General features: G+C 45.5%; 1 protein-coding gene across 1 annotated transcript in view; it reads right to left on the reverse strand.

The window, feature by feature from the left end:
- Nucleotides 1–11,064: 11,064 nt before the first annotated feature.
- The window catches only part of Znf546 (zinc finger protein 546), a 73,654-nt gene continuing 69,166 nt past the window's right edge, over nucleotides 11,065–15,552 (reverse strand). Inside the window, exon 5 of the mRNA XM_048790913.1 lies at nucleotides 11,065–11,215. Coding sequence (XP_048646870.1) covers nucleotides 11,181–11,215 — 35 coding nt within the window. The 3' untranslated portion in view covers nucleotides 11,065–11,180. The remainder of the gene's footprint in view (nucleotides 11,216–15,552) is intronic.

Consider the following 15,552-nt stretch of genomic DNA (forward strand, 5'->3'; position numbering starts at 1 on the left):
GACGTGCCGCCGCCGCCGCGGTGCCGCCTGGGAGTTGTAGTCCCGGGCCGCGAGGGCGCGGGGCGCATCCCCGCCCCGGCTCCCGCTGACGCGCTCGGCTCCAGGGGGGACCACGCGGGAGATGATCCCGGCTTCGGACCCTCCCTGGGGCTCGGTGGGCTGGGCGTGGGGAGGGGACCAGTGCTTGTGACACACCTGGTGGGGACCGCGGCCCAGGGTGGGGTCCGCGGGAACCGACTCCCTTAGCGAAGCGCGATATAGGAGCTGAGCGAATGGCGATTACTGCCCGGGTCCCCGAACGCAGCCCGTACAAGTCCCCACGAGGGACGGCCCTAGGGGTCCCCGGCCGGAGCTGCACGCCGGGAAATGAAGTCCGCCTTCGCGCCCGGGTGCTGCCGGAGGCGGCCCCCAAACCGCGGGCTTCGGGGAGCCGATGGTGGCAGGAGCAAGCCCGGGTCCCATCAGTGGCTGGGCCTGCCTCTTCGGGAAAGAGGGGGCGGCCCAAGCGTTTCTGTTCCCGGCAATGCCACAGCCACGTCGCTTGCTTCCCCAGCTCGGGGTTCCTCTGCCTCCGTAGTCAGAACTCTCCAGAATCCCCCACCACCCTTAATATGTTTCAGTTTGGGGGGTTAAATGTGCATCTTGTGCTAAGTTCTTTGTGCAGGTGGTATCATAAATCTTCACGAAGAGCCCCATTTTACAGGTGACTCACAGAGAAGCGAAGTCACTTGTCCAAGGTCATAAATTGGCAAAACAAAAATCAAGGGCAGTTTTAAAAATTTACCTCCTGTCATAACCACCATGATTTTTAAGCCAGTGACTTGTTCAAATTCTGTAAGCTTGGAAGGGGTAGATTACTGGGTCTTTTTAGTTGTCCTCTTTTAAATGGCCTGGAGGTCAGGAGGGAGGAGAGAAGAAAGGAATTATAAGGGCCTCTGGTGCCCAAATTCCAGAGAATTGTCCTCACAGCTTCACACAAAGTTGTTTCACTCAGATGAAATTGGAGGCTACCTGGCTACCTCTCAGGAAAACTCAGGACCTGTGAGGAATGATAGTTGGCAGAGAAGACTGGCTTCATTTTTGAGTACAGGCTTTTATTTCTTCTATAGCCTGACATATACATTGTTTTCTTTTTAAGCAATCTGGAGTTCTGCAAAACAAGTGCACTAAAAATAACAAGACTTATGGGGGAAATAGTTAGGGACAGATTGCTCAAAACACAAGCAACTTTATAAACTTTGCTACAAAACCAAGAAAGATCCTAATAGAAATGCTAGTACAATTTAATTTCCTCAGGCATTTGCTCTAGCAACACTTTGCAGCCTAAAGTCAGGGGCTTATGCTGCTTCCTTGCAGATGTTGGTGTGAGAGAGTAAATTTTTTAAAGTAATTTTAAAAACTTTATTTTTTTTTAATGTGGTGTTGAAGCTTGTACCCAGTGCCTCACATGTGCTAGGCAAGCACTCTACCACTGAGTCACAACCCCAGCCCTGGCAAGATTAACTTGATGGAGACTGTTTGCATCAAAATTCAAAATGTGATTCAAGGTGTAACCGTCTTAATTAATTTCTTGTTTTAATATAGGAGAAATAGCCTTGCAGTTTCTTCATCTGCATTTACAGCTTTGCCATTTGGCATAATATGGTGGCAAGTGTAGTCATTTTTAAAGCCATAAACCAACCACTAAAGTGAAGACACTTTCATAGATTTATAATTTTACAAACTCCATTTTATAATTTTGCCAGCTTATGGATCTTGAACAAGTCACTGAACCTCTGCAGGACTCATGAAAGAAGGTCTTTCATTACTAAGACTCTTCCTTTACCTGTGAGAAAGCTTGCCTGTCCCTCATTGCTTCAAAATGTTAGCTTCCTAGAGAAAATTGCAAATTAACCAATGAACTTGGGTTCAGCTGACCTCATTACTTAAAGGGTGGTAACATCAATGAAGCAGATGGGCCGTGGAGCAGGTTAGGGACCTAGACTTGAGTGAAGAAAGGGACTTAGTTCTAAACCTGGGCCCTGCAATGGGAATGGGGAGGAATGGCATGGAATTTGTCAATTTCATGAAAAAACCTTTTGGATTTTGATTGAGGTTGTAATGAGTTTAATTTAAGGAGGACTTTTATCTTTGTACTATTGAGTCATCTTTGGATAATTTCTTCTCAAAATATTTTGAACATGCTTCCTTCAGTTCACTCACTGGGACTTTATTGTTTTAATTTTTTTATGGCTGGGATTTTATTTTTATTTTTCTAATCAGTTTTTGCTTTTGATTATTTATTTATTTATTTTTGCAGTACTGGGCATTAAATCCAGGGATGCTCTATTCTGAGCTATACCCCAGTCTTTTTTATGTTTTATTTTGAGACAGGATTTCACTAAGTTGCAGAAGCTGGCCTTGGAACTTGTGACCCTCCTGCCTCAGCCTCCTGAGTCACTTTGATTTACAGGCATGTACTATGGTGACTGGCTCTGTTGATTTTTTAAAATGTTGATCTAGGATCTGACTACTTTGTTGAGTTCACTCATTCTAGAATAGCTTCACAGATAATTCTCACTTTTCTAGCTCGATGATGCTGTTGTTGGAAATAAATGAATAAATAAAATTACAGTTCAATTTTTTCAGTCCTTGTAATGCAACTTCTCATCCCCCTCCCCTTTGGGTTGGTTTCTAATACAGTGTTCAATGACAGTGGTGTTAACGGGCAATCCTTGTCTTGTTTTTGACTTCTAAAGGAATGATCCTAAGATTTCCCTATTAAGTATGTTTCGCCGGGCATGGGGGTGCACGCCTGTAATCCCAGTGGCTCAGGAGGCTGAGACAGGAGGATCTCAAGTTTAAAGCCAGCCTAAGCAAAAGTGAGGCACTAAGAAACTGAGTGAGATGCTGTCTCTAAATAAAAATACAAACTAGGGCTGGGGATGTGGCTCAGTGGTTGAGTGCCTCCAAGTTCAATCTCCAGTACCAAAAGAAAAAAAAAAAAAGTAGAATGTTTCCAGTAGACTTTTAGTAGAAGTCCTATATCTAATTTATTATCTTCTATTACTAATTTGCTAAGAGTATTTCTTAAAGATGATGTGGAATTTTGTTAAATGCTTTGTAAGTATTGATTGATGTGATTAGATAGATTTTCTGCTTTAATCTGTTAATGCCAAGCCATTCTCATCCCCCCTTTCCCCATCAGTGAATTGGGGTGGGAGGGTTACTGGGGTTAAATCCCATTGCCCCTGGGTTAAATCCCTATTCATGGTAAGGGCCTATACAGGTATATAATCTTAAAATCCTTTATACTCTTTATAGTACCTTTTCTATGTTTAGACGTATTTGGATGCACAAATATCATTGTGTTATAATTGCTGTCAGTGTTTCGTATAGTGACATGCTATACCGGTTTGTGGCCTAGAAGCAACAGGCTGCCATAGAGCCTGTGGTGTAGGCTATACCATCCAGTTTTGTGTCAGTGCTTGCTATGTTGTTGGCACAAAACAGCCCATTGATGCAGTTCTCAGAACATATCCCCATTGCGAAGTAACACGTGACTGTATTTCCTTTGGTTTTTCCCGATATTCAGTCCTTGGACTTGTGACCCACACTTCCTTTCTTCTTACTGTGTGCCCAGGAGAGTGTCAAGCTCTACCTCTGCCCAAATGTACAAAACTCCTATGACACAGAGAACATGGCAAGATTGGTTATAAGCTTAAAAGTTCTGTAAGGATGGAGGCTGCTTTGAGATATGAATTCTGAAGTTTAGAATCCTTTTGTTTTCTTTTCTTTCTGGTTTCTTTAAGGTATCCTGTGTCTCCTTCATCAGTGGCTCAGCCAAAAGGAAGGACCCAGGTGTCTGTGCCCTCCAGCTTTACCTGTTCTCTGTTATTGAATCAGAAAGCTAGTGGACATTGAAGTGATTGTACCTATTCATTTAAACATCCCTGGTTTTCATGGGACACCATACTCATTCACTCACCCATGCAAAAGTTTTTGCTGATATTCTGAGAACCCCAAGGGATTGGTCATACCTTATCCAAGGCATTCCTACCATGAGATGAATTCTGTGCCTCCTCTATTTGTACACTGAAGCTGTAACCTCCAGCACCTTAGAACATGACTGTGTTTGGAGCTAGGGCCATCAAAGGGATGATTAAGTTAATATAAGGCTGTTAGAGTGGGCCCTAATCCAATCTGACTGGTGTCTTTATAAAAGAGGAAATTTGGGGTTGGGGTATAGCTCAGGGTAGAGTAGCTGCCTAGCATGCACGAGGCTCTCAGTTCCATCCCCAGTGCACATGTGTGTGCACACATACACACATACACACCACACACACACAGGAAATTTAAATACACAGATACCAGGGGTGTGTGTGTGCAAACAGAGAAAAGGCCTCGTGAGTGGCCATCTGCTAGCCAAGGAGAGGGGCTTCCTCAGACACCAAACGCCTTGATCTTGGACTAATTGTTGCTGAAGCCACCCAGCCAGTGGAACTTTGCTACTGCAGCCTGAGCACATGAGCACGGTCTCCAGGGCTGTCATTTCAGACACCAATTTAGCCTAGAGGGAGGAACGGGGGTGACAAAGGGGTGGGTGGGGGAAACCTTTCCAAAGCTGTCCACATCACACCCAAAGTGCATCCTGGTGTGACTGACAGACTTAAGGAGCCCAAGCCTAGTTGCGTCACTGAGGCACCCTGAGGCCTCTTGTTTCTGAGGGTTTCCAGTCTTTCTACTCAGGAATGAGTCTGGGGACATAGAGCATCCTACCAAAGCTCCAGACTTGCAGACGCCTGGGGGAAGATGCTGTGTGGGAGCCCTGGGATGGGCTAACTCTGGGAGCGGCAGGAGAAGAAGGATGGGGAGAGGTGAGAACAGCAGGAGTTGGGGAGGGCGGAGGGAGAGGAACACTCAGACCTGAAGCTGCCTCCAGCCAATTGGCACAGGAACAAAGCATGACTATTAATTGTCTTTCTTGTGGTGCTGGGGCTTGAACCCAGGTCCTGGCGCATGCTAAGCAGGTACTCTGCGGCTGAGCCACCACCCCAGCCCCGAGCAAGCCTCACTGTGGGGTCCAGAAACATGAGGGGAAACGCAGACAGGGAATGATGTCAGATGAGCAAGAACTAATGGTGACTCAGGAGTGGTGCCGGGTGTCTTGGCTTCCAAACCTCCTCTGCCTCTCCTTAGTAAACCAGTGCTATCTATGCTCTGAATGTTTTTGTCCCCAAAATTCCTATGTTGACACCTGGTCACCAAGGTGATGGGATTAGAAGGTAGGGCCTTCGGGAGGTTCTCAAGTCTTGAGGGCCCTGAGCAGCCTGAGCAGATCAGCATGGTCTCCAGGGCTGTCTTTTCAGACACCAATTTAGCCTAGAGGGAGGAATGGGGGTGGGCTTAGTGCCCTCGTGAGGAGGCCCCCAGAGCTGACTTTCCCTTACAGCGTGGCAGGACATGGAGAAGTTGCCATCCATGAGGAAGGACCCCTGCCAGATACTAAATCTGTGAGAACCTTGGTCTTGGACTTCCCGGCCTCCAGAACTGTGAGCAATAAATTTCTATTATTTATAAATTACCCAGTCTAAGGTATTTTATTATAGCAACTTAAGCAGACTAAAGCATCCAGAAAGCTGATTTAACATTGATTGATAATGATCACATCCATTGGTCAATTATTAATCAGTGTTAATTATCTATTAATTATTAATCATGGCATCTATGAGCCATTATTATTTGCTTCTCCCAGTCTTTACATGATAGATTCATTTTCCTTTAAAAAAACAAAACAAAACGATTTTTTTGTAGTGTGAATTGAGTCCAGGGGTCTTTACCCAGCCCTTTTTTTGAGACAGGGTCTTGCTAAATTGCCCAGGTTGGCATTGAACTTGCAATCATCCTTTACCAGCCTCCCAAGTTGCTGGGATCACAGGCAAGGGCCACTGCATCTAGCTTTAGAAAAAGATAAGCTGGGAGCCGTGCTTAGTGGCGAAAGCCTGTAATCCCAGTGGCTCAGGAGGCTGAGACAGGAGGATTGCAAGTTCAAAGCCAGCCTCAGCAACGGCGAGGCGCTAAGCATCTCAGTGAAACCCTGTCTTTAAATAATTAAACACAAAATATGGCTGGGGATTGACTCAGTGGCTGAGTGCCCCAGAGTTCAATCCCTAGTACCCCCCCACCAAAGGAAAAAAAAAAAAAGATATACTGGGAGATGAGGGTATAGGTCAGTGGTTGAATGCATGATTAGGATGCATGCGGCCCTAGGTTTGATCCCCAGCATCATAAACCAGACGTATATATACAAACTTTGCCGATTAATTTTGCTATACTGGTATAGCGTGTCCAGGAAATAACACCCCCCAACCTGGGCCTCTTTTGCAGTTTGAAGTGTGGGGGGCCCCGCGTGCTGTGCTTGAGAAGCGGCAGTAGAGGGCGCTGTGGATGCACATGAACTGAAAGAGTCGACTGGATGCCCAAACCTCAGTGAAGAAGTTGGGAGCTAAAGGAGGGATGGGGGTGGGTGTGAGGTTGCAGAATTGTGCCGTGAAAGCCCCAAATCAAGTGAGTACCTGAAGAAGCTCCGTGTAGCTGGACTGTGGAGCCCAGGGGCAGCAGAGTGGCCTCGCTGACAGCAAGCAGAGGCCTTGCTGGGCCGAGCTTTTTAGGAAGGCTCACGTGTAGTCTCCTCTAAGGAGGGTGGACGCCGCAAAGGATGCCAGGCGGAGGGGCCAGCGCTCTACCCTGGGTGTTGGGTGGATCACGAGTCAGTTGTAGGCTGGAGACTTGGGCGGCCACTGTAGTGGCAGCTCAGGCAAGGGATGGCGCTGGCTTGGGAGGGGGTGGCTTCTGTGGGGACAGAGAGAAGTGGCAGATTTAGGACCTCCAGGGCAGTCTAAGGAATCTGGTACGGGAGTGGGGGAGAGGGAGGAAGTAAGTATGACTCCGGTTTCTAAGGAGACTGAGGAGAAGAGGCTCTGGACTTCAGGGCAGCCTGTCAAGGGAGGGAGTAGGCTTGGTGGTATAGCCTCAGAGGGTCAGGGTGGTATTTTTTAAGAGTATGGAGAAGGGATGATAGAAATATCTGGAAATGGCTTTGGGGTGCCGAGGTATATAGCACATTGTATTATTGTCATATGTGTGTGTGTGTGTATGTGTGTGTACACTAGGGATTGAACTCAGGGGCACTCAACCACTGAGCCACATCCCCAGCCCTATTTTGTATTTTATTTAGAGACAGGATCTCATTGAGTTGCTTAGTGCCTCACTAAGTTACTGAGCCTGGCTTTGAACTCACAATCCTTCTGTCTCAGCCTCCTGAGACCCTGGGATTACAGGCGTGCACCACCGTGCCTGGCTGTCCACGATATTTGATGTCCCTCCTGACTGACAGCAGACTTGGTTCTCTGACTTGCTGTAGCTGATGAGCTGTGGACCCGAGTGGGGTGCATTGATTCTCTGCCAACGCTTCAAAAGGCTGCTTGAAATCGCCCAGGTCTCCTTTCTCTGCCAGGAGATGGGCAGTGTTTCAGGAACTGCCCATCAGCCTGTGACCAGGAATGAAGATGTGGGATGGAGGACTAGAGCTCTCAGTTAATGGAGGGGACTGACCTCTCTAATTACTGTGAACGGCCAAACTGGCTGTCAGGGGTGGAACCATATCCCCAACCCTTGCTCCCCCAAATTCATGTGTAGCTATTCTAACCCTGAGTACCTTAGAATTTAAATCAGTATTTAGAGACAGGGTCTTTACAGGTGTCTGTAAAATGAAGTCCTTAGGTGGGCCCTCATCCAATGCCTGGAGTCATTATAAGAAGAGGAAATTTGGACACAGACAATGTGAGCAGACATGGGGTGAAGATGGCCATCTGTGAGTCAAGGGGAGCGTTCTGGGACACATCCTGCACTTGTAGCCCTCAGGAGTAAACTGCTGATATCTTGATTGTGGGCCAGCCCCCAGAACTTTGAGACAAAACATTTCTGTTGTTGAAGCCACTCAGTCTGTGACACTTTGTTACAGCAGCCATTGTTAACAATACTCTAGCCTAGGTGTGTTTATAGCAAGGGGACTATCCTGTCACCCAGGAATTTCTCTTTCCTTAGTCTCTGTCTTTGCCAAGGAGCAAACTTGTCATTTTATAGTAAATGAGCTGGCCACAAGGCACTGTGATCCATGTTCCTGCTAGGTTTTCCAAGAGTTTTCAGCTTCCCTCCAGTGACTGGGCTAATCCATGGCTACAGACGGTGATATGTGCTTTACTATTGTCTTAGTTTGTTTTCTGTTGCTATAAGAAAATACCTGAAGCTGGGAGAACTTATAAAGAAAATAGGTTTATTTTGCTCATGTTCTGGAGGTTCACAGGCATGGCACTGGCATTGGCCAAATTCTAGTGATGACCTCATGACAGATGGCATCACAATGTTGGGGCATGTGTGAGACAGAGATCACATGGTGAGACAGGAAGCCAGAGTGAGATTCATGGAGGGGCTCACTCTTTTATAAAAACAACCTCCACTGAGAACTAAATGGGGTCACATGAAAACTACTCCTGTCTTTCAAGGGTGATACCCACAATGACCTAAGGACATCATTGCTAGTCACTGAACATAGGCTCCACCTCTTAAGGGTCCCATCAACCTCCCAACATCAGTATACTGAGGATCAAGCTTCCAGCATTTGAACCCTTGGGGTCAAATCTCATGCAAGTTATAACAATATCCAAAACATAGAAACTGGGGCTGGGGATGTGGCTCAAGCGGTAGCGCGCTCGCCTGGCATGCGTGCGGCCCAGGTTCGATCCTCAGCACCACATACAAACAAAGATGTTGTGTCCGCCGAAAACTAAGAAATAAATATTAAAAATTCTCTCTCTCTCTCTCTCTCTCTCTCTCTCAAAAAAAAAAAAAAAAAAAAAACCATAGAAACTATTGAGGAAGGCCCTGCAGAGTCACATCCTCTTGAAGCTGCATGCCTTGGGAAAGGAATGAGGGAAGTAGGATTACAGCGCATGGCCTGAGCATTTGACTGCCAAAGCAGAGGGGCAGGCTTGCCTTGCGTGTGCTCTGAGTAGCATTTGCTATTAAGGAGCTCGGGGCCAGCACTCAGCTCCATTGATTAGCTACTGCCCATGTGGTGTGGCCCCAAGGCCTAGGAATGTCACTCTGGGTTTTCTAATGACATTGCAGCAAAAGTCAGAGAGATGGAGGGTGCTGGCTGAGTGGCGCTGATTTCTGTTTTGGAGAAGATCCTAGTTTCTGGGCAACACACAATCAGTAGCAGAGTTTACTGGCCAGCTGGGTGTGTTTTGGGGGAACTGAACTGCCCCCAAACAGCTAAAGGAGGCCAGCGGGAGTGTGAAGTGAGGGATTTACTAAGCAAGTGCTTGCAGTGTGCCAGATCATTGCTGATCACTGAACATAGTATACCTTTCATCCTTAAAGCCACACTATGAAGCAAGTGCCACTTACCACATTTCAAAGAAAATAACTTGAACAGCCAATATTAAGGGTCCGCCCGAAGTCTCAACCACTGTGCTCAGGACTTAATACTCATCATCTCACTTAATCCTCACTGCTGTGGATGAGGTGGGTACTGATCTCACCATCCCTAACAGTGGGAATACACAATGTCAGTTTTCATATGAATATACTTCATGAAATGATTACCACAAGCTAATTAACACACCCATCACCTCACAGTTACCTTTTTGTGGCATGTGGATCTCCCTTAGCAAATTTTGAGTATATAAAACATCATTATTAACTATACTCACCAGGTTGCTCGTTAGATTGCACAGCAAATTTATCTTTTTAAAATTTTTATTTTTAAAAAAATTTTTCGGTGCTGGGGATTGAACCCAGGGCCTTACACATGCTAGGAAAGCACTCTACCACTGAGTTACATCTCCAGCCACAGCCGATTTATCTTAAAACTGCAAGTTGGACCAACATGTCCTTGTTTCTCCCTGTCCTTGGTAGCCATCCTTCTATCCTCTGTGTCCATCTGAACTCAATGTTATTAAAAATGTTGCCACATTTATTCATTCAATCAATATATGACTAATAGTTAATATATAATGCGTGTGTACTCTAGGTGCTCTGATTTGTCCTCCCAAGGTTTCTGGGCTCAAAGCTTGGTCCCAGGTGGCAGTGTTGAGGTGGTAGGAGCTTGAAGAGGTGGGGCCTAGCGGGAGGTAACTATATCATGGGGTCATCGCCTTTGGAAGAGATGAGTGTAGGTCTCACAGGACCCCGGTGAGCTCCTGAGAATAGACTTTTAAAAAGATCAAGCCTGAGCCCTGGATCACTCTGGCTTCTTTCTCACCATTGGTCTCTCCCTCTCATGTATGCTCTGCTATGTTGTGATGCACCTGACGGGGCCTCACCAGAGACCAAACATATGGGGCTGTAAAAGCTGAGCTAACAAACGTGTGTGCACGTGCACTAGGGACTGAAACCCAGGGCCTCATGCATGCTAGGCAAGCACTCTACCACTGAGCTATAATCCCAATCCTAAACCAACTTTTAATAAGTACCCTGTTTCAGGTATTTTGTTATAACAACAGAACATCAGACTTATACACTAGGAAAGATATTGTGCTAAAAATGTGGAGTCATCAAAAGCCATAAATTCTGCTCAAAGACAGGTTCAGCATACTGGAAAGAAAGTCGTGCAAACAATTATAATCCACCCACTGGAGGGACGTGCTGGATTCAGTAAATCCAGAAAGAATACAGAGTTGCATTAGATTGTATTTCTGAAAGGAATTCATGCTGGAGAAAACTAATCAAGATTTGTCTGAAATCACTGGATTAAAACAGGAAAGTGTTACAGTCAAAAAAAAAGCCCAATTGCTCTTATTTACAGAACATACAAACTTGATAGCCTTTGAATTTAATAAAAAGCTTAGTAAACTACTGCAGAATCATTTCTTTATCCTCTGATATTGTTTTATAAATCATTTCTAAGTTTCCAACCTATCGTGGCTTTTTGTTTATGGAATTCAGTTAAAGCTGTTTCAAGCCTTAAGAAGATTTCAAGTATAAATATCTTTCACAGGAAAGAAAAACTCACACATTTCATTAGCACTGGAAGCATCCTTATCTTTTTTCTCGGGTGTCAGAAGCTTGAGAACAGTAAATATGGTGTAATTCAAAAATGCATTTGTCTTGAGATTTTCTTTGGCCTTCAAATTCAGCTAACATTTCACCAATTGGATGTCAGTTTTCATTCCTAAAGGGGAAGCACAGATTCCGATCTTATATTTTCTGCCTTTCATTCAGGTGACAGACTGGTGTGACCAAAGCATAGAAACTTGACAATGTGGTTTCCTTTAGGAAATCCAAGGATTTATATATTTCTGGAAACTACAGTTCAGGAGAGGAGAGAAGTCTAGGCTGTAAGCGAAGGTGACTTTGAAGAGCCTCTTATGTTGTATAAAAAGATGAAATTTCACTTTTTTTTTGTATAGGGGATTGAACCCAGGGGTGCTTAACCACTGAACCACGTCCCCAACTTTTAAATATTTTATTTAGAGACAGGGGCTTGCTAAGTTGCTAGGGGCCTTGCTAAATTGCTGAGGCTGGTTTTGAACTTGAGAGCCTACTGCTGTCAGCCTCCCCAGCTGCTGGGATTACAGGCATGCACCACCGAGCCCAGCTAAAATTTCATCTTGATTGGTTGGTAGGCAATTATTTAAAGATTTTTGGTTACCTGAAATAACCTGTTTTATCCATTTATAAAGCTTCTCTTGATGGCAGCCCAGGGGTTGGGACTGAGAGGACCAGGAAGATCACAAGGAGTCAGTATCAATCATGAAGTTAGTTATTGTCTCTCAGCTCCACACCTACCCTCCTGTGCTCTGTATTGTGATTCTGGGGCTGGAAGCCCGTTTCTCTTGGCCTGTGGTCTGTGTTAGGCTCTGGCAAGAGGGTGAGCTAGAAGACTGCAGAAATAGGTGATCAGCTCATCCCAGTCTGCCCAGAACTTTCCCACTTTTAACACTGAAAGTTCCACATCTGGGAACCCCTTCCAGGATTGCTGGTCACCCCAAGCAAGGGCTTTGCTTCTTCCTGTCTGCCTGTGGTTCTGAGCACTACCCCAGCAACGCCTCTTTATTCTGGCAGCAGCCGCTGAATCCAGTTAGTAGTTTTCCAACTTGCAAAAGCAGCTGCTTCAGGAACAGGGCCGTCACCACCAGCAAGTGCACCTTCCTCACCAGCTTTGTTCTCCAGTTCTGAGAGGTAGCTGCTACCTGAGCTGCTATATCTAAAAAATTTGAGAGCAGTGATTCTTAAAGTGTGTCCACAGAACACCAGGAAAGGCAGCACCCTGGAACTTGTTAGAAACAGAAGTGTTTGCCCCCGCCCCCCAGGCACGGTGGGAATGGGGCTCTGCAGTCTGCATTCTAACAAGCCCTAGGGGTGATTCTACTGAAGTTGGAGATTCCATTGCTTGGCACTCTCTGGTGGCCCTTTCAATTATCTAAGTAACAACTTCTCCTCTTCCTCCTCCTCCTCTTCCTCCTCCTCCTCCTTCTTCTTGGTACTGGGGATTGAACAGGGAGGTCCTTTGCCACTGAACCACATCCTCAATCCTTTGTATTCTTAAATTTTGAGACAAGGTCTTGATAAGTTGCTGAGAGCCTTATTAAGTTTCTGAGGATGGGCTTGAACTTGTGATCCTCCTGCCTCAGCCTCCTGAGCCACTGGGATTACAGGAGTGTGCCATAGCATCCATGGCAATTCCTGATATTAAGTTCCACATGTTAAATTCTCTGTTAAAATACCTGGTGTGGGGGGCTGAGGTTGTGGCTCTGCCGTAGAGCGCTCGCCTAGCACATGTGAGGCCCTGGGTTCAATCCTCAGCACCACATTACAAATAAATAAATAAAATAAAGATAGTGTGTCCAACTACAACTAAAAAAATAAATAAAATACTTGGTGTGTTTTCTGTCTCCTGACTGGATTCTGGTTGATCTAGAAATTACTGCAAAAATACAAGTTAGAGGGGCTGGGGTTGTGGCTTCATGGCAGAGTGCTTGTCTCATATGTGTAAGGCTCTAGGTTCGAATATCAGCACTACATATAAATAAATGAATAAAATGAGGGTCCATCAACAACTAAAAAAACTAAAAAATACAAGTTAGAGAGGAAGACCAGTAATGGATAATTCATTCATTATTTATTTAATCAATTCTTTAATGGAGTGGGGATGGCAAAGAGGTGACAGATGGAAAATATTTTAAAAGTCTTTATTACTTTTTGAAGAGGCTGGATGACTCCCAGGTTCCTGGCCTGGGTCCCAGATGGATGGTGGTACTGGCTCACAAAATACCAGTGAGGAGGAGGAGGAGGAGGAAGAGAAGGGGGGGGGATCTGGCGACAGAGATGTTCAATGTGCTTTAGGATTTGATAAGGTTCCAAAAGAGACACCCAGGGGAATTTGGCTATAGGGTCTTGAGGTCAGGAGAGAGGTGGGAAGAGATTTGGGAATGACCAGCCGTAACTGTGGGTCCTCATAGTCAGGTAACCAAGCAGCACGAGAAGGCTCCCTAACCAGATGGCACAGGCTTAGAGACTAGGAAAGACCAAGAAGAGATGGGCAGGGAGCTGGGAGAAGACCCACAGGTGTTAAAAATTTGCAGCAAGTGAGCTACAACGGAGATCAAATGCAGCAGCAAAGCCAAGTTGATGGATTAATTGCTTGGTTTATTTTCTGCATTCTGATGCTTTGACAGCTGGGGATTTGCTGGCCCTGGAATTCTCATACCAGCCCCTCTCAAGGTGAGTCAGTTCCTAGATATAGTAAACAATTAGCCTGCAACTTTGCTTTTCAAAGTTTCCTGAGGCTAAGCCCCAAACCTCCTCCTTCTAATCACCCCAGGGCGAGGTCCCAGACAATTAGCTGCTGCCCCCACACCCAGAGCTGGATGAAATTGTTCAAACTGGGCAATCCTAAACTTAAGGCACCTGTTCCTTCCCGTGGACCTTTCAATAAAGGTTCTGGCCCTCGGATCCCTCTGCGACTGTGTATCCCCAGCGCCCCAGCTGCACGACACACCCCCTCCTCTTGGGAACTGTGAGTAACAAACTCTCTTTTGAACTGTGGGTATCTGCTGATCTGTCTGCTTTACTCTCCATCAAATTTTTTGTTAATATGTTTTAACGTAGGAACTGAAAGTCATTTAGCAGTTAAGCATTAGTGATTTTGGTGACAGTGGGAAGTTATTGTTTTAAACATCACTTTCCAGCTTCTGTAGTCCAGGAGGGTGAACTGGGCAGAGTTTGAGAGTGGACCTGGATCTCGGGTCACCAGGTCCATTATGCCGTGTCAAAGGAATCCCTGCAGAAGGTTGCTCAAGGGATGTGCCCTAGAAGTGTTAGGTGCTGTGTTGAGGACACAGTGGCACCCAGGGAATTCAGGAGAATGGGACCTGGGACTCCAAGAGATTGAAATGGTCCCTTTGAAATTAAAAACAACTTCCGGCTGGCTTTCTATTTCTTCTTATTACCGGCAGCCTAGCCCATGGATCCTGGGTGGTGGAATTTGGTGGCTCACTCAGCAGCATAAGAAACAGGCAACTGATGGAAAAAGGAAAAGGAATTTTATGCACTTGGTCAAACTGGGGAGAAGTAGTAGACGGCCTCCCCCAGGCTACAGACAATTTACAGAACTGAAAGCCAGGTGATAGACACATGGAGCTTCAGCTAGGCTGTACCTAGCCTGGGAATATTCCAGTCTTAATTTCCTTGGCATCTGTCTTCAGTTTGAGGAAGATTTTATTCTGTCAGGAAATTGAAGAACTGTTTCAATGTTAAGCTGTCAGGATATAAAGAATTAACAAATAACTAACTGGGTTTCTGCGTGACAAGTATAATTTTTTTAGTTGATGAAGTCCTCAAATTCCAGAAAGACTCCAATTTACTACCATTTCTATTCTTAGGATTATTTGTTTGCCCTGCTCTGGAACCATACCTGCTGCCCAGGGGAGCCTTTTTATCTTGATTAATGCAATCTTTATTTCTTTTGGCTACAGTTAGGTTGTCTTGTTTCACTGGGGATTGAACCCAGGGCTCTCTACCACTGAGCTCCATCCCTAGCCTTTTTTATTTTGAGACCAGGTCTCACTAAGTTTCCCAGGCTGACCTTGAACTTGAGATCCTCCTGCCTCAGCCTCCCTAGATGCTGGGGGCTCCAGTTAGTATTCTTGTCCAAGGCAGGAATGTCTTCCTTGGACTGGAGTTAGTTTAGAAGCAGGACTGCCCAGGTTTTGTGATTTAGATAAGAGTTTCAATCTTGTTACTGGGGGTTGAAGACTATAAAGTTGTTTTCCTATCTCTCACTCAACTTAAGGAAACACCCATGGAGCCTTAGGCACTCATTACAAAAACTTTCTTCAGTTCTTTTTTTTTTTTTTTTTTTTAAGCGTTTTTTATTTTTTGGAAGTAGTTGGAAACAATACGCTTATTTTATTTATGGTGCGCTGAGGATTGAACCCAGGGCCTCGCATGTGCTAGATGAGCGCCCTACCACTGAGGCACAACCCCAGCCCTTTTCTTCAGTTTTTA

The sequence above is a fragment of the Marmota marmota genome, unplaced genomic scaffold, assembly GCF_001458135.2.
Source record: "Marmota marmota marmota unplaced genomic scaffold, marMar, whole genome shotgun sequence".
NCBI classification, from domain to species: domain Eukaryota; kingdom Metazoa; phylum Chordata; class Mammalia; order Rodentia; family Sciuridae; genus Marmota; species Marmota marmota.